The sequence below is a fragment of the Nelumbo lutea genome, chromosome 2 (genome assembly GCF_056320005.1).
Source record: "Nelumbo lutea isolate HS-2025 chromosome 2, American lotus-T2T, whole genome shotgun sequence".
Lineage (NCBI taxonomy): Eukaryota > Viridiplantae > Streptophyta > Magnoliopsida > Proteales > Nelumbonaceae > Nelumbo > Nelumbo lutea.
This window is the reverse complement of record NC_142685.1, coordinates 22,710,909-22,730,213: the sequence shown is the minus strand read 5'-3', so window position 1 is coordinate 22,730,213 and position 19,305 is coordinate 22,710,909. Positions and strand designations below refer to the sequence as shown.

General features: G+C 38.4%; 1 protein-coding gene across 15 annotated transcripts in view; it reads left to right on the top strand.

Annotated features, from left to right (window-relative positions):
- Window positions 1-19,305, top strand: part of LOC148869156 (transcription initiation factor TFIID subunit 1-like) — a 197,337-nt gene that overhangs the window by 10,952 nt on the left and 167,080 nt on the right. For 14 of the 15 annotated variants that reach the window (XM_088973213.1, XM_088973212.1, XM_088973209.1 and 11 more), the window contains 4 exons: window positions 2,286-2,392; window positions 7,944-8,006; window positions 8,154-8,199; window positions 12,622-12,876. In XM_088973213.1, the coding sequence (XP_088829339.1) occupies window positions 2,286-2,392; window positions 7,944-8,006; window positions 8,154-8,199; window positions 12,622-12,876 (471 nt within the window). Of the gene's footprint in view, window positions 1-2,285; window positions 2,393-7,943; window positions 8,007-8,153; window positions 8,200-10,177; window positions 10,303-12,621; window positions 12,877-19,305 lie in introns of those variants that run through there. The other variant, XM_088973214.1, reaches the window with a different exon arrangement.

The window sequence follows — 19,305 nt, the reverse complement described above, 5'->3', positions numbered from 1 at the left end:
TTGGGGTAAACACCCTTAACTGGGTGGTGACAGTGTATTCTCTTAATCTGTCTGATGAAAGTTACCGTTTCTGATAAAAAAAGCGCGGCTTATTTGGGGTCAGTTCCAACAAGAGGATAAAGAAGACATCTCAAGTGAAGTAAAGAGGCTAATGTTTTTGCCACTGGAGAGGTTGAGTAATTGTACAAAGTTATCATGCAATTTTAAGTTGGAGATGTGTTCTTTGGGTGTTGACATTATTTCCTCCTAATATTTCTACTGCATATTTCCATTTCCATGGGTACTAACATGAAATATTACTGGAACTGACGTATTCCCTAGTGAAGATTATCGGCACTATGTGGAGTACCGAGTACATGAGATGGTATTACAATATGATGAATTGGCAACTGTATTGCAGATATGTGGGACAACAGCATAAAACAATGACTACTTTGAGGCAGCTTAAAATTCTTTTTTGGATGTGAAAGGCAATCATATCAAATTCTGGCTTGATAAATGACGCGGGGATTTTTCTTTGTGTGAAAGGCTTTCTTCTCTTTTTGATATTTCCCAAGATAAGGAAGCTGTGGTTGAAGGCTACTTTGATTTGGTGAATAGTAGAGTAATTTGGGGCCGAACTTTTAGAAGGAATTTCAATGTAGAAAGTCTAATCCTCAAGCTGATGATGAAAGAAGTTGATCTTGGGAGAGTTCTGCCTTTTTTTGGGGAGAAAGGTTAAGTATAGTAAGCTGTATAAATATCAAAACAAGGTCCTTTGTACAATGAGTAACTGTACATAACAAACCACTGGAACCTCCAAAAAAGTCCATCCTCAAAAAAGAAGAAGAAAAGTTTTCATTTCTGAATATATTATGGATAGACAACCAGACCTTTAAGAAACCTACTGCTGCATTGATTACCACTGCTTTTGAAACCAACTTCTGCTCAAAAATTGTGCAGTTTCTTTCCAGCCAGATGGCCCGAAAGACAGCTGCCAGAATTGAGGACCGGCATACCTTCCCCTTTTTAGACATACCCTGGATTGGCCATCCTTTTAACAGGTCTTTCACTGACCCTGGAGCACACCATTTCAAGTTTATAGCATTAATAATGTAGTTCCATGTTGAAGCATTGAAGCTGCAGTGCAGAAATAGGTGGCTCGATGTCTCCACTTCTCGATTGCAGATAACACATAGCAAATTATTAAACCCCTTCTTCATCAACATGGCCTTAGTCAAGCATTCATCCAAAACAACCACGCACAAGAAGAATTTTACATTAGAAGGGCCTGCTGCTTTCCATATTAATTTGCTTGGGAAGGACTCTCTTGCCTCTCCTACAAGGCCCAAATAGAAGGACTTGACAGAGAACTCTCCAGAACTTGTCCATTTCTAGCACCTTGTATCTTGTCCTTGCAAATTCAGCTGCTGATTTTGAAGTATTTCGAAAAGTTGGGCCATCTGATCCAAGTCCCAATCATTGAAACCTCTCCTAAGGGAAGGTGCCTAAATAATCATATTATTTTCCACCACAAAACTACAGCTGACTTGTCTACAGCTGCAGAAAAGAGGGCTGGGGAGACATCTTTTAGAGCACTGTCCCCACACCAAGGGTCCATCCAAAAGCGCAACCTCCTCCCATCTCCCACTTTAAGTTTTAAACTTTCAGTAAACTTACCAAAAGCTCTGCAAATGCCTTTCCACACTGCACACCCATAAGAAAGATTGGGATCTATTGCATCCTACCCATTGCTTCTCAAGCCATATTTCTCCTCAGTAGCTTTTCTCCATAGGCTATTTGGCTCAATAGAAAACCTCCAGAACCATCTGCCCAGCAATGCAGTGTTGAAAGCCTTAACCTTCCTAATTCCTAGTCCTCCCTGGTTTAAAGGTTTGCACACCTGCTCCCAGTTAACTAAGTGATGCTTGTTTGAGTCCTTCCATCCAGCCCAAAGGAAATTCCTCATTTTCTCCTCATTTTTGTCAGCCACACCAGAAGGAACTGAGAAAATGGATAAGAAATATGCTTTTGATTAAAGTCACCTTGCCTCATGTCATACTTGGAAATTGGATTTCTTGTGTTAAGTTCTTAGACTTGCATTTATATTTAACAGACATTTATAGACATGCATGATGCATAAATCACTTATTTATTGATATGTAAACGTTCCCCTGAATGCAGGTACCTTGAAAATAAGTTGCTCCTTTTAAGTTTTGGACTTGAAACTTCTGCTTATATATCATTTACGGGTTATAGCATGGCATTACTTTTGTTTGTTTGGTTCTAAAGTTCTGACTTGGCAGATGATGAGGATGATTATGAGGAGTCTGGTGGAGGGAGCCGACTCTTGGGATTTATGTTTGGAAATGTTGATGATTCAGGTGATCTTGATGCAGATTATCTTGATGAGGTGAGCCTCCCTTAAGGAAGTTTTTACTTTCTGTGCATCCAATAATTGTAGTGTGTAATTTGCAATTGTAGATTGTAGAACTAATTTTAGTATCAGGTAATCTAAATCCAACATTTCATTGAAGCAATCTCATACGTGTTACTGAAAATGATTTTATTTACCATTAATAAGTAAGAACTATCTGGAAATTGGTGCTTAATAAACATATGGCTTGGGCAACTTGCTATTTGCATTGATTGCTTTGAAGAAGGAATGGTGTATATGTAATCGGTATGGGTTGCCATTTTTTTTTTCAGTTTTTTGGCATCTGGAAATCTGATAAAACATAGAAAAGCTTTTGTTTTGGTACAGTAAATGCTGTAGATGGTTCTTATAATATAAATTCTATAATTTTCTGATAAAAAATTATAAAAATACTCTGAAGGCTTTGTGGTCCAAGCAAAACGAGCTCCTAAGATGTACAAGAAGTAGACCCCATCAGCATATTATGCTCAAAAATTTTACACCAACATTGTGAGACCCTTCAAAACAGTTGCTTTCTCTATTCAGAGTGTCTTGGTATATATATACATAAACTCTATTCAAAGTGTACATACATACATACCTATAATATATATGTATATATATATTATCTCTTCTGGCCTAGGTTGGGCTGTCTAGCTCTAGGATTTTAGGGCCTGGGCAGAAATGATCAACCCTATCCAGAGTCTTGGTGATTTCCATCTTTGGTTAGGGAACTCTTGAGTTGCTGGAAACTGTGGAACCTTAACAGCCAAGATTATGCTATACGGAGAGTTGCCCCATTAGCCAGATTTTGGGCCACTTGTGGGGAAATGAATAGCAGAATATTCAAGAAGAGGCAATAGCCAGTTGAAGAGGTGCTCAGACTTGTCATTGAGATGATTTGTTTGTGTCTTTCTGTTCACAAAAACTCATACATTTTTTGACTTCGATCTTTTGTATGAGAAGCTAATAGACCCTTGAGATAGGTCTAGTCATGTACAAAGTATTAGAAGCTAATTTAGCAGTTTGTTTATATTGGTTCCTTTATTTTTTCTTTGTTATTGATAAAGAACAGGGAAAAGATGACAAAATTAGCGTATCTCATATTTCCATTGTCAATTTCTTATTTTGTTTTTTTAGAAACTGTGATTTTTCAAGCAACAACTCCAATAGGAGTCTAATCATCATCATCATCGTTGAAAATGTTAGTGTAGGGGTATTTCTGTCTTTATACCTTGATTGATGTTGCTGATCTGTAATGTTGTGTTGAAACATGTGCTCTTAACTTAAGTAAGGGCACATAGGTCTTTTCAGTCATGTTTTAATAATAATATAAATACTTACTGGCCGACTGGGAGAAGTTAGGTTGATTCTTTCAGTTCGAACCAGAATTCTATCTTCTCTCTTTCTCTCTTTCTCTCTTTCCTTATCACTTTTTCTTCTTCATCATAACTGAACTCAGTCAGGCCGAACTCTAAGGCAGACCTGAATTGTAACATGGTATCAGAGCCAGGTTAAATCTGCCTAGATTTCTGCTTGCCTAGGGTTCATTCTCTGTGCACCCTATCTAGGGTTTTCCTCTTTTTTTTTTTTTTTTTCGATTGGAGATAAGGGAAAGGGCTGAAAAGGAGTGATCGCCCTCTTTCCTTGGGGGTCTCTATGCCTCCAGTCAGGTCGTATGTGGTCGGTTGTTGTGATTTCTGAGATCGCCCTCTCCTAGTGATCGCCCGAACTGTGTGGGCAGTGGCTGTTGTGTGTGGCTGTTGTGTGTGGACTGCTCTCCTGCTCGCATGGGTGTTACTTCAGCGATAAGGTAAGAGATTTCAGTGCATGATATCTGTTATGGATTAAATAGGAGGTGTGTTTGCTAGGGTTTCGGCCAGTAAGAGCTAGGGTTTATGCTGGTTTCTTTGTGCATTTTGAAGGAAGAGATATGATCATATAGTGGTGAGATTTCAGGTAGTTGTAGGAGTAGGGTTTGTGGTGTGAGCACACTTTTCAGCAACAAGTGCTGAAATCAGTGTGAAATGTGTGATCTAGGGTTTGTGGTGTAAAGAGTACACATTCCAGCAACAATTAGTGCTGCAATCAGTGTGACAGGTGTGACCTAGTGGTGTGTAGTGTGTAGATCTCAGTGATAATAGAATTCAGCAAGTGTGCAGAATTGGTGATAACATAATGGGAGACAATAATGATTATAAACCTAGTGTGATGGTGCCTATAGACTACCTGAACGTTCAGATGACCTCCATTAAGTTAAATGGAGAGAATTATGTGCCTTGGGCTAAATCCGTTGAAGTCTTTCTGAAGGCAAAGAAGAAGGTAAAACACATCAGAGAGGAGAAACCCTCCTCTGACTCTCACGAGTATGAAGACTGGGAGCAAGAGGACGCTTAGATCATCACATGGTTGTGGAACAGTATGGAACCCAGGATTAGCGTGAACTTCATGTTCCTTGATACTGCCAAAGATGTGTGGGACCATGCGAAGAAATTGTATTCGGGGCAGGACAATACAACCAGAGTTTATCAGCTTTATCAAGAGTACTTTAACCTGCAACAGGGCAATCAGAGTCTTGAGGAGTACTATGCCAACATGAGGAACATACGTAATGAGTTGAATGTCTATCATCCTCTCACTTATGATGTCAAGATTCAGCAACAACAGAGAGAGCAGCTTGATGTGACTAGATTTTTGATGGGACTAAAGTCTGAATATGAACCAGTACGGGCTCAGATATTAGGGGGATCAGCTCTTCCGTCTCTAGAAGAGGTTTTTGCTTGACTTCGGAGGATTTCTATCGGATCTACTGAGAACTCTAATATCTCAGATAGATCTGCCTTTGCTGTATTGAGAGGCCGTGGTGGTAGAGGTGGAGCTCGGGGAGCTCAGTCTGGCCGTGGTGGTGGTAGTGGTTCTGCATATGGCCAAAGTGGCAATGGTGGGTCTACTCGTAATCGTGGTGGTGGTCGTAGTGGGAGCAGAGATTCAGGGGGAGCCCGTGGTAGAGGACGTAGCTCAGGCCCGAGGAAGTGCACTCATCGTGGTATGGATGGACATACTATCAACTATTGTTATGATCTACATGGTCCTCCCTCAACCTGGGCCAATCATGCCGCGACCGGTGACTCAAGTTCCAGCTTTAGACAGGAGAATCATTCATCTGGCCAGTTGCCTCCTACATCCACAGATGGTCCCATGAAGGAGATGGTGAGTGTTTCCCATGATGAATATGAGAGGTTTATCCAATCACAGCAGAACATGACGACTTTTGCTCACTCAGGTATGGCTTGTCTGGCATCTAGACCCGATCCCCGGATCATCGACTCTGGAGCCTCCGATCACATGACTGGAACTCCAGGTGTGTTTTCCTCCTTATCTCATTGCTCAACATCACAATCTGTCACCCTTGTTGAGTAAATGGCTTTGGAGATTTGTTAAAGAAAATGAGAGGTTGTGGACTAGAGTTATTTCAAGTATCCATGGGCTGTCAAACAACGGTTGGGATGCGGGCTGCTTACATAGAGCTACTCTGGCTGCTCCTTGGAAGGCTATCCATGGCAATCTTCCTGTGTTCCTCAATCACATAAGGTATGATTTAGCTTTGGGTCAGAAAATTAGATTTTGGGAGGATATTTGGGTAGGGTAAACCCCTTTTTCGGAGGTTTTTCCTTTCTCTTTGAGCTCTCTAGTTTCAAAGGTAAATCTATTTGTGATTTTATCAGTTGTTCCTCATCCCTTTCAAACTTGAGTTGGAATCTTGGCTTCATTAGAAATCTAAGTGAATAATTTCCAATGTCTCAGCTTTGCTTCTTCTGTTGAGTTCAGTATTTTTGGGGGAGGGTGGTTCAGATTCTAGAGTGTGGACCCTTAGTCAGTCAGGGTCTGATACAGCATTTAGCAGTGTCTGTGTTGATTAAACCCTAACAAATAAGAAAATATTAAAATGTAATTAGTATATAAACACACAAAATGGATATTTTAGTTTAATAATGTCTATTTTATAATTATAATCTCAAAAAAAATCAAGAATATAAAAGTATTTTATAATACATTGTCTAAAGCTGCTTGACGATTAGGCGAGGCGAGCCTTCAAGAGCACCTTGTCACCTAGATAATGTGGGCAAGCTAGATAATGTGCTTTTAATAGGAGTGTGAGTTTGTCCCCTTTTTTAGATACTTGTCTTTCCAGGGGGAGAGCCTATTCTGGAAACACTCAAGGATGGGCTCTCAGACAGTGCTAGAGATGCATTTATTTCCAAGGGGCATGCTTAGGTATTTTTCTTTTCCAGTTCCTCCCAAAATTAGCGATTAAGCTGATGGAAGACGAGATTGATGGGAGTTATAAAGGAGATTTAGATTCAAAAAGTAGAATGTGAAATGGTTTTACACTTTTAGAAAAAAGAAGCAAAGTTTTTGGGTGTTTTTTTTGCATCTGAGGTCTATTTTTCACTAAAGCTACTAAAATGACAGGACAACTTTCTCTGTGCTTCATTGATACATGGGAACTTCTATGTCTGGTTGTGCTGGAGTATCAATGATATCTTGAAATTAATGTTCTAGTGATATTTTCTGTAAAAATGCTGGATTCTCCCCTATTCAAGTTGGATCTTGTATTATCTTCTCCTGTAAGATGTCAAATCATTCACATTATTTGCAAAAATGTTACAATTCTTATGAACCAAACTTTGGATAAGTGAAATTTCAGAATGTGGAAATCTTAAGATTGTCTTTGATTTTTCATTCATGCCTTTAGGCGTGATCTTTTCCATGCTGCTTGCAGTTTTAGGAGATGGGAAATTTTTGTTTGTCTTGGCATATGGGGAATTGGAGATTAAACCTTTAAATATGTGGAGAGGTTGTAGTTAGAAAGGCTAATAAATTTTGCAATACTTGGTTGCGCTCCATGAACAATGGAGAGTGATTCAAGTAACATATTTACCAAGTTATTAGCAAGTCAATGTTGATTGGATTAGAGATATTAGTTATTGGCATATTTGGTTGAGCTCTGTGAACAATGGAGAGTGATTCAAATAACATATTTACCAAGTTATTGTTGACTGGATTAGAGATATTAGTTATTGACATCCTTATGCATGCATATACTGAAAGTGCTAATATAGATGCCAACTCCATGTCCTGTATAGATGCAAGCAGATCTTTGTCTACTGTATTATCTCATTACATTCTTTCTTTATTTTCAACGAGGTTTTCAGGATTGCAGCTAAGAGGAACTATAAAAGACTACTGGTTGGTCAGATGAGAAGTTTTCTCTTCATCATCTTGCATATACCATAGCTTAGCTGCTGTGATGTTTTATCTTTTTTGATAACTATAGAAGGTTTCTTTTCTTCTTTCTTGACACTGTAGCTGTGTTCATGGTCACATTTCTTGTTCTATTTTGTGTTTATTTATGTATTTATATAATTTCCCTTGATACCTTCTCTAATTTTTCTTTTTCATGTTTGATCACTACATCCCGTAATCTTTCTTCACAAAGCCAATTGTTAAACCCTTTAATTGATGCTTGACATACAATGTTTTTCAGGATGCAAAGGAACATCTTTCTACACTGGCCGACAAATTGGGTCCATCACTAATGGATATTGATGTATGGTGATTCCAATCTTGTTGTTATATCTCCTGGATTTTTTAAGAGATCAGTCTATGTCAGAGGGGCCAATCAATTTTGTTTTTTTGTGTTCTTTCCATTGCAATCTTTTATGCATTGACACTAATGAATTTGTTTAACATGTAGTTGTCAATAAAATTACTGCAAACACCAGCTGATGGTTCTGAGCAAGGTGACATTATATTGCCAGAAAGAATGATCTCAAGTTTTATGGTTTAATTGACTCTGAAACTGATGATTTGGTATCAAGTGAATGTTTATCCATTGATCCCATTTACAACATATTGATATTGGTTAAACTTTTATGCTTATTACATTTTATGACTTGCATCATATTGAAGAGATAAGAAGGAAGCTGAGTAGAATTAGATATCAATATTCTGAATATGACTCTGTTTAATTCAAGTAATTATCATTTCAGTAGGGTGAAAAATCTGTTCTTAGACTTTGATCTTAATCTAAGCATTCTCTTTTTCCCCTTGAATCCTTTTGCTTACATACCATGGGCTTTCAATATTTCTAAATTGAGGTCTTTAATCATCCTTTTTTTTTTAATTTTTATCTTTCTAATTGAGGGTAATGTTTAAAATTTCGCAATGTATCGGGCTGTATTGGCTGATACTTATCGTTTTGACAAGAGCCCGGTACACAGAACATGTAGAAATCAGTCGTTATGTTTCTTTTCGTATGTATCGCACCAATATGAACCTGTATTGGGCTGTTTCGGCTCTATATTGGCTGATTTGGGCCCGAAACAATCCGATACAGCTCGATACACTTGATTTGTTTTGGGTGCCCTTCTTTCATTAATTTCGCTAATCTATATTTAATTCCGAATCCCCTCTCACTATTTTCGTTAATTACTCCTATATTTAAGTCTAATTTCTCTTTCATTCAATCCAAGATTGATAATCCTATTCTGCAGAGGTCTTGATCTAATGGCTTCTCATGTAGCCGACCAGATCAGGCTTACATGAAAAACCTAGTTTACAAAATGAATTTTGATGGGAATAATATTGGCAACCCAGGGCCTTTGGGTATTGGGGGTGTTTTAGGGGATAAGAATAGGATTATAGTTGCCTTGTTCTCAGGCCCAATTGAAGAGGATAATTCTCTTAGAGCTGAGATTTTGGCGGCTATAGAAGGTGTTCAAAGAGCCAAGGACTTGAAGTTGAGGAAGTTGATCATCGGAGGAGACTCCAAGCTGGTGGTAGAATGGCTGAAATTAGATAAAAATGGTTTGTGGATGTACAACATTGAAAAGAACAAATTCCAATGGCTGACAAAAGACATGGAAGTTAAAGTGGTTTGGGTTAAGAGATGTGCTAACTCCCTTTCTAATGGGCTAGCAAAACAAGGGGTGAATAGGGAGAACTTGTTTTGGGCTCAAATGTATATATATATATATATATATATATATATTTTCTGTTTTATCTTGTTTGGGGGAGATAAGAGAAGTTGTCTCCTTCCTTTGTACACTTTATTAATTAATGAAATCCTTTGTTATTGATAAAAAAACAAATTACTCCTCACTTTTAAACTTAAGTTTGGATTTTAGCGCCTAATTCGAATTCTCTCATTAATTCCATTATTTAATGATCATCTCTCTCATTAATTTCGTTTTATTAGTAAAAACTACAAAGTTTAGCAATAACAAGATTTGAACCTTGGTCACTAGATTTTAATGACCATAAGTTCACCACCAAGCCACACCCATTTGTTTGTTATGGTTGTATGCATTTTTGTTTTTAAGTAAAATTTCTCTTTTCTTAGTGGATGTTTATTAATACATCTAGAATTATGTAGAGAGACTAGGCCGAATGGGCCCTAATATTTCTTTTATGTTTAAGTAATGTGATATCTGTTTTATGTGTTAATGGGGATTAACACATAAAACAGATATGACATTACTTAAACATAAAAGAAATATTAGGGCCCATTCGACCTAGTCCCTCTACAAATTTGTTATAAAAATTTATATACTAATAAATATTGAGATAAATTGATGTATACACATTCACATTTATATTGGTTATTTGAAAAATTGATGTGTACACATTGACATTTTAGTTTTTCTAATTTTTTTCACATTTTAGATATTCCATCATATTTCAATGGTTACTAATTGTATACTGATATCTCATACACAGGCCCTGTTTGATGATTAAGTGGTTGTTAAAAGAAGTACTTGTTGCATCAATTGAAGGCTGTTTGGTGATTCACTTGCCAAATCACTTATTATGTTTTTAAGCACTTATTGGGGTGAGGATGTTTGGTAAGCTACTTTCCCCATAAGGGCTTATATTAACAAATGACAATTTTAGCCCTCACTTCACTCGTACATATATACAATGCTTTTCACATATTATACTATACATTTCAATGAAAAAATGCAACATCATGGCAACTGAGAGCCCACGTGGACCCCCACGTGAAGCGCCATGTGGACCCAATTAATAATAATAATAATAATAATAATAATAATAATAATAATAATAATAATAATACAACAACAACAATATTGATTACAATAAATAATATTAATTATATCATAAATAATAATAATAACTAATAATAACAAATAATGAACAATATTGATAAATAAAAATCTATTCATGCATAGAAATCTATCACATAGACAATGCAAAAAAAAAAACCCAAGCAAATATTTCGGATTTAACGAAAAATTAATTAGAAGTTAAAAAAATAAAACATCACAAATATTTAAACATCAAAATGCAACCAAATATTCATCAAACTTCAGCAATTGTTTTGCATGATTTTTAACAAAAAAATTCGGATTTCTCATATGAAACCAAAATATTTTCGAATCCGACAAATAATCATACAAAAAAACCAAATAAAAACCAAACATGGAGGGGAGGAGTTGGGCGAACTAACCTCCTTTTCACCGGTGGATGGATGGTGAGATTATCGCCGTTAAACTCTTCCAAATTGCAGATCTGCGAACACGTCAAACAAGGGAGTTTCAAGTTTAAAAAAACCCAAGAAAATGGCTTAATATGATGGAAAACTTCACAAAATGTAAGAAAATGGCAAAACGACAGGTCCGCCGACTATTTTTCCTCACCGTTGATCATCGCCGATGGACCTGTAACTAGGTGCATTGCTACCTGGTTTGCTATGTTCAAATGATAGGAGAGGGAGGTAAAACCCTCGTGCGGGGGTATTTTGGGTATTAAAAAAATACTAGGGACTAGTTTGCCCCATTCTATTGGAAGAAGTACTTCTCGAAGAAGTGCTGAAAAAAATCCAGCTTCAGGTCACATTTTTAAGAAGTGCTTCTTTTAACAAAAAGTACTTTCCCACTTTTTTACGAAACACATAAAAGCGCTTAATAACCACTTAATGTGTGGTCCCAACTCTTAAAATAAGTACTTGCTAAAAGAAGTACTTTTTAGAAGTAAAATCAAACAGGGTCATAAACCATTAAATTATGGATTTTTACATTTAAATGACTTATTTGCAATCATATAAAACTTGTAGCTTTTGTTAGTAATATAGTTTTTATGATTTATTTGTCCTAGCATATTTATGCCTATCTTAATTTTTCGTCTGTATCTATGCATATTCCGGTATGCCTCTTAAAATTGTCTTTCCGATACACCTTCCGTTTCCGATACTTTGAACCTTGATCAAGGGTGGGCCTTGACGCAATGGTTGGGTTGCTCCATTGCGACCTGGGTGACAGGGTTCAAATCTTGGAAACAACTTCTCTGTATGTGTAGGGGTAAGGTTGCGTACATCTGTCCCTCTTCAGACCCCACATTGGTGGGAACCTTGTGCATTGGTCTGCCTTTTTTTTGTCTTTCTAATTGCCATGCATTCCTTTGAGTGATTTTATATGTATAATTTGTTTGATAGCTTTTGGGTCATTTCAACTATATGCTGTCAGAGTTGAAAGTAAGATGAAACTTTAAAATTGGGTTTGTCTTGATGTTCCAGTCACTTCAACACACATAGGTTTACTTGTACATGTACAATAGCATTGGAGAAGGATACAATTGAATTGGTTTTCAAGTAGTAAACTGTTGAAATGTATGCCTTCTCTTATTATTATTTATTTATTTGTGTCTTTTTCTTGTTATGATCTGGGGTATAACAGCCATTTTATGTATTATTGAGACATGAGAAGAAGTGGGCTGCATGCCTACCTGAGTTTTCTCTGTAAAACAGCTTTCTTTCTCTGCCATTTCTCTACATTTACACATCTCTTGTTTCTCTATTCATCTTTATTTTCTTTTCTTTTATTCTTTATACAAGGGTTAGACAATATAAAAGATCATATAGACCTTAGACTGTTAATGCAAATGCATCTAGAAAATTTGTTCTCTTTAAGATCTAAATTATGGTAATTTTATACAATTCTCACTCTCTTGTTTTACAGTAGTTTTGAACTTATGGTAATATTTGTGATTCTTTTTTTAATAAGTAATATTTTATGTGTGATGCTTTTTTTTTGATAAGTAATATTTTATTTGTGATGCTTTTTTTTGGTAAGTGATATTTTATTTGTGATGCTTCTAAATATGTCTATACTGATCCAGTGTTAATTCATTTTTTCTGCCAATAGATTATGATGAAAAAGCTGAAGATGCTGTTGATTATGAAGACATTGAGGAGGAATATGAGGGGCCTGAGATTCAAGCCACAACTGAGGAAGATCATTTGCTGCCTAAAAAGGACTATTTCTCGGCTGAAGTTTCAATTGCTACTTTGGAGCATAAAGCTACTGTTTTTGATGATGAAAATTATGATGAATATGAAGATATTGAAAAGGAAGAGGTGGTGGTGGATGAAAACTCCGAAGCCCAAATTGTTTCACAAGGTTTTACCTGATTATCATTCTTATTATATTTGTTGTATCCATGTAATTTAATTGTTTTTATTTGCTTTTTATTATTACCAATCTTTGCTGAAATTAATAATTTGATCTGGTACTAGTTAATGGTTCATATTTGTCCCACTATAGTTGTTATTTGTCCAGATGTCTTTGGTGAATTATTAACAGAATTGAAAATCGAGTGCAGAATGAGCTTTCCTCGGTTTTTTTTTGAATCCCCCAATAAACAAAAGAAGGAAAAAAATGATGGTTTACTCACTGGATATTGTACTGAGCTGATAGCTATAAAATTTATCATAATGTCACAGTCAAGTTTCCTTCAATCCTCACTTGAGTGATCAGTTTCTATAGTGCTGATCTTTTCTACATTTGTCTTTTTTTAGGCTCATAAAAATGTTGAAAATTAGAATGACATATAGGATGACTGTGTTTACCATCATGATTAAGTGACATCTTTGCTCTATACAGTCAATGCGACATTGTTTTCCCAGTTTACTTTTAGTTGAGCTAAGTGGGAGGAAGAAAGTTGTATTCTTTATTTGAATGATGGATATGCAAAGACTCTGATTTGTGGAAACAAGTTGGCTGAATTGAAGGAGGTTAGGCTTGATGATTCCGCCCTGTTTAACTTGGGACAGGATGACAAAGTGGTAAACAAGGATTGATGTTGTGGGTGAACTTGATCAAGTGGTCTGGTTCGTCATGGAACCAATTGGAAAGTTGACTTCTTGATTGATTTGTTGGAAAAAGTAACACAATAATCCAAATGAGTTTAGAAGGATTGGAGCTATGAATCAAATTCTTTGGAGTGGTTCCTCATTATTCTTGGAGGGTGGGGAGTGGGTCTAGCATTTGGTTTTGGGAGGGGTTTTCAAGGACTCGGAAGGAAAGATCTTAGCATTGTATTTAGGGCCATTAATAGATGGTAATGCATTGAAAGCAAAGATGTGTGGATTACTCCATGGGCTAAAATTTGCTTAGCAATTCGGTTTCCACAATGTGGAGGTGGAAGGGGACTTGTTTGGACTGCTGCTACAGTAACCCGAACGAACAAGAGGACGAAGAAGAAGAGGGAGAAGAAGAGAAGAAGAAGAAAGAAAAGAATGGACTGTCGAATCTGATAGGTAAACCCTATCAGTCGACCTCTTAATAGTTATTAGTCTCTAATCACATTTACAAAGACTAAACTGCCCATACTTAAGTTGGGACAGAGTGTCTCTAATAAGACTGCCACATAAGCAAACAACTTAACAAAGATAAGATGACTAAACTACCCTTATTCAGCTCACTTTAACACTCCCCCTCAAGCTGGAGAATATATGTCATATAATCCTAGCTTGTTACATAGATAGTTCACTTTCTCTAAGCTTAGAGCTTTTGTAAACAAATCTGCCCACTGATCATTCGTGCCCACATGTTTTGTGCTTATCTCTCCAGCAAGAACCTTCTCCCTCACAAAGTGGCAATCAACCTCTATGTGCTTTGTTCTCTCATGACAAACATGGTTGGATGAGATATGGAGTGCAGCTTGATTGTCACAGTACAATCTCATAGGTTTATCCATGTGGAACCCAATTTCTTGTAGGAGATTCCTCAACCACACTAATTCACAGCTAGTGTGTGCCATGGCCCTATACTCGGCTTCAACACTGCTTCTGGCCACAACTGTCTGCTTTTTACTCTTCCACGTCACGGGATTTCCTCCAAGAAATGTGCAATAGCCTGTAGTAGATATTCTATCATTCATTGAGCTTGCCCAGTTTGCATCTGTATACCCAACTACTTCAAGTTTTCCTCCTGGTTTATACAATAGTCCACAGCCTGGACCTCCCTTCAGATATCTTACAATTCTAAGAACTGCATCCCAGTGAGGTATACAAGGGTTCTACATGAATTGGCTCACCACATTGACTGCAAAGGAGATGTCGGGTCTCGTGATAGTCAGATAGTTCAGCTTCCCCACTAGTCGTCAATACCTTCCAGGATCTTCAAATACTTCTCCTGTATCACTGTTCAACTTAACATTTGGTTCCATAGGGGTCTCAGCCGGTTTTGCACCTAATAGTCATGTTTCTTCCAGTAGATCAGGAACATATTTTCTTTGGCACAGATTTACACCTTGTTTCGACTTGGTAACTTCTATTCCCAAGAAATACTTCAATGTTCCAAAGTCTTTTGTTTGAAAATGATTTTGTAGAAATACCTTTAGTTTGCCAATCCCCAATTTGTCACTGCCAGTAATGACTATCATCCATATAGACCACTAATAAAATATTCCCAGCTTCTGAGTCATAGCTGGACACAGAGTGATCAACCTGGCATTGCTTCATTCCAAAACTCTTCACCACCTCACTAAACTTCCCGAACCAAGCATGCGGCGATTGTTTCAACCCATAAATTGCCTTATTCAATCTGCACATTACCATCCTCCCCCTGAGCAACAAACCCAGGTGGTTGCTCCATATATACCTCTCTACAAGGTCACCACGAAGGAAGGCGTTTTTTATGTCAGCTGAAACAAAGGCCAATCATACATAACTGCCAGGGAAATTAGCACTCGAACAGAGCCAATCTTAGCCACCGGAGAGAATATCTCCATGTAGTCCACTCCATACAACTGTGAGTAACCTTTAGCAACAAGTCTGGCCTTCAGACGCTCCACACTACCATTTGGCAAGTATTTCACAGTAGACACCCATTTACAGCCCACAACGTGCTTACTAGGTGGGAGAGTAGAGAGTTCCGACGTTTGAGTATGTTGAAGAGCTGAAGGTTCCTCCTCCATTGCCTGCCACCACCCAGGTGAACTAAGAGCTTCTTGGACATTGTTAGGTATGGAAATAGATGAAAAAAGTGAAACAAACTGACGATGTGAGGTGGAAAGACGAGATAATGAAACAAAATTGGAAATGGGATGGAGGGTAGAGCTGCGTTTACCTTTTCGTAAGGCAATGGGTAGGTCAAGGTCTGAGGGTTTAGCAATAGGAGCCATGATAGGATCCGCAAATGAGGTAGAAGCTGGAGGAGGGGCCGGTGTCGTTCGACGTGTATACACTTGCCCGATCGGTGGTCATTCAGTGGTGATCTGCACTTGATGAGGTGATGAGTCTACTCCAACAGTAGCATTTGGAATTGGATCACTGACAGGAAGAGGAAGAGGAAGTAAGGGTGGAGACGGAGGTGCTTTAGGTCTTGAGAAGAAGGGGACAAACTCAAAAAAGGTGACATCAGGGCAGACATAGCACTTTCGAGTAATGGGATTATAACACTTGTATCCTTTTTGAGTCTGAGAGTAGCCAAGAAAGACACATTTAATGGAGCGTGCATCTAGCTTGTCTATTCTAGGACTTAGATTGTGGACAAAGCACACACAACCAAAGACATGAGGAGTTAATGGAAATGAAGATAAAGTGGGGAACAAGATAGAGAAGGGGGACTGACCATGAAGAATGAAAGAGGGCATCCGATTAATGAGGAAACATGCAGTGAGTACAACATCACTCCAAAACCGATTAGGAACATTCATATGATGAAGAAAAGACCGAGCAGTTTCAAGGAGCTGACAATTCTTTCGTTCAGCCACCCCATTTTGTTGAAGAGTGAATGCACATGAGGTATGATGGATAATGCCATGCTATTCTAAATACTGTTGAAATGAAGTAGGAAAGTATTCACGACCATTATCTGAATGGAGAACTTTGATTGGAACACCAAATTGTGTACGTATTTCGGCATGGAATTTTTGATAAATGGAAAATAATTCACTCATTTCTTTCATTAAGTAAATCCATGTCATTCTTGAACAATCATCGATAAAAGAGACAAAATACTTGTACCCATTATAAGACTCTATTTTGATTGGGCCCCAAACATCTGAATGAACCAAAGAAAAAGGACTCAACATACGACTCTCAACTTTAGGACTGAAGGAAACACGATGATGTTTCCCAAACTGACATGACTCACATTGCAAAACTGACAAATGACTCAAAGACAGAACTAATATCTTGAGAGCCTTGAGAGAAGGATGTCCCACTCGGCAATGCCACTGTAGGGGAGTAAGTGAAGTCTGAAGAGCAATTGAAGATCCACCGCCGTCAAGATAGTACAATCCACCAGCTTCATGCCCCCCACCAATCTTCTTCCCTGTCGTGAGATCCTGAAAAACACAAGTGGAAGGAAAAAAGGTAACAGAATAGTTAAGAGCCTTGGTTATTTTACTAACAGACATAAGATTGAATGGAAACTTAGGTACATATAAAACAGATGATAAAGACAGAGAAGCCATGTCAACATTACCAACACCATAGATGGGAGATGAAGACCCATTGGCAAGTGTAACAGTTTGTGATGTGGAAGTTTTAGAAAGAGAGGAGAACACACCTGGAGTCTCGGTCATGTGATCAGAGGCTCCAGAGTCAATAATCCAGGGAGAGGTTTTAGATGACATGCAAGCAATACCTGAGTGGGCAAGAGTAGCAGTGGTATGCTGTGAAGTGGTTTGAAGGAACCGTTCATACTCATCGCGCGGTACACTCACCATCTCCCTCTCAGAAGTAGATGTAGATGTGGGAGGAGTTAGGTCTGCTTGTTTACTATCACTGATATCAACCTCACCAGCTACAACATGATCAGCTCATTTAGAGGGAGGGCCATGTAGATCATAGCAGAAATTCACCGTGTGTCCTTCCTTGCCACAATGAGTACACTTCCTTGTAGAGTTACTCTTCCCTCTACCACGACTTCCCCCTGAGTCACGACCACCACCCCGGCCAAACATGGAACTGTCACGGCCTCCTCGGGAGGCATGTCCTCCCCCTCTTGTACCACGTCCACTTCCTCTAGCTATCACAAGTGCTGATCTATCAGACTGTGTGGGATTCTCTGTCTGTCCCAAAGAAATCCTACGAAGCCGTGAGAATACTTCCTTAAGTGTAGGAAGGGTAGAGCTCATTCCTTATATTCTTCATGCAGGCATAATACTCTTCTAGTTGTATTATCTTGAGTTCATTCCTTGTTGTATTATCTTGTCCAGAATATAGCTTCTTAGCATGTTCCCATATATCCTTAGCCGTATTTAGGAGCATGAAGTTGGCACTAATTTTGGGTTCCATACTATTCCATGGCCAAGCCATGATTTGAGCATCCTCTTGTTCCCAATCATCAAACCCTGGAGAGTCAGCCGGTGGTTTATCATCTTTTACATGCTTCACTTTCCTCTTTGCCTTGAGAAAAACTTCCACTGATTTGGCCCATCGAACATAGTTCTCCCCATTCAGTTTAATCGAGGTCATCTGTACACCTAGGTAGTTAGAGGGAACCACCACACTAGGTTTCTGATCATTACACCCATCTCCCATTGCTGCCATGGTACTCTTTCACCGTTGCCTCTTGTTAGAATGATATGTTACAAGGCTTGAGTGTGTTCAGCTGATAAGAATTCCTATTAGCCCATTCTTATGTTAAACTTATCTTGTAACTGGGCCTTGCTAATGGGTCTAATCTTGTTTATGTCTTAAGTCTTCTGGGTGTCCCATCACTAATCAGGGGTATCCCAGTAAATTCTTGTACTTTGTACTTCACTTATATATAAATAAAGGCATGGTCGATTGCAAGTACAGTTCGACAGTTTCAGCATCTCTTCTTCTTCTCCTCTTTTCTGCTACTTCGACTACAGTGGTTCAGCTTTCATGGTATCAGAGCATTGAGCACCTTCCTGGTTACTGCCAACGCCATCTCCTCTTTCTTGCTGTATTTCACTTTTTTTTTTTTTTTATCTGGGTTGCTGCTGTGAAACCCTAGGGTTGAAGGAGAACAACACAAGGTTCGACCTAGGGTTTCCCTTGGTTGTAGGGCGCAAGGGAGGTAAGACCCTGAAGCTGGAGTCCTACTAGTTTCTAGTAGTTAGCAGCTATTTGGCTGCTAAGAAGAGGTCTGTATAGGACAGACCTAGTTGAGGACTGATTTCAGCAGTCCTAGTGTTGTCTGTAAGGAGGGGAACTCCCTTTACAGTTGCAGTACTCGAAGTTCAAGTGCAGTCTGCATAGCACAGGTTGGTTACCTGCCCATAACACCTTTTGCTGCTGTAACAGAACTACATCAGAACTGTGACAGTCTCGGCAAGTCTGAAAATGTGTTGCGAGCTGTCAGGACCTGTTGAGGTTACTTCGGCTAATCAGAACCTGCATCAGAACTAGTTCAGAAAGACCTTTACAGAACTGTGGCGACTTCAGTTACAGATCATTTTCAGGTCGGTTACTAGCCCTACTCCATCTTTGTGAACTGGTTCAGTTACAGTTTTTTTTTTCCTTGCTGCTGTACCCGAACTGGTTTAGTCCAAGTGAAGCCTATCTGGTGTGCTATCAGCACTTTGAACTCTGTGACTACTTCGGCCAACCCTAACCAGAACCACCC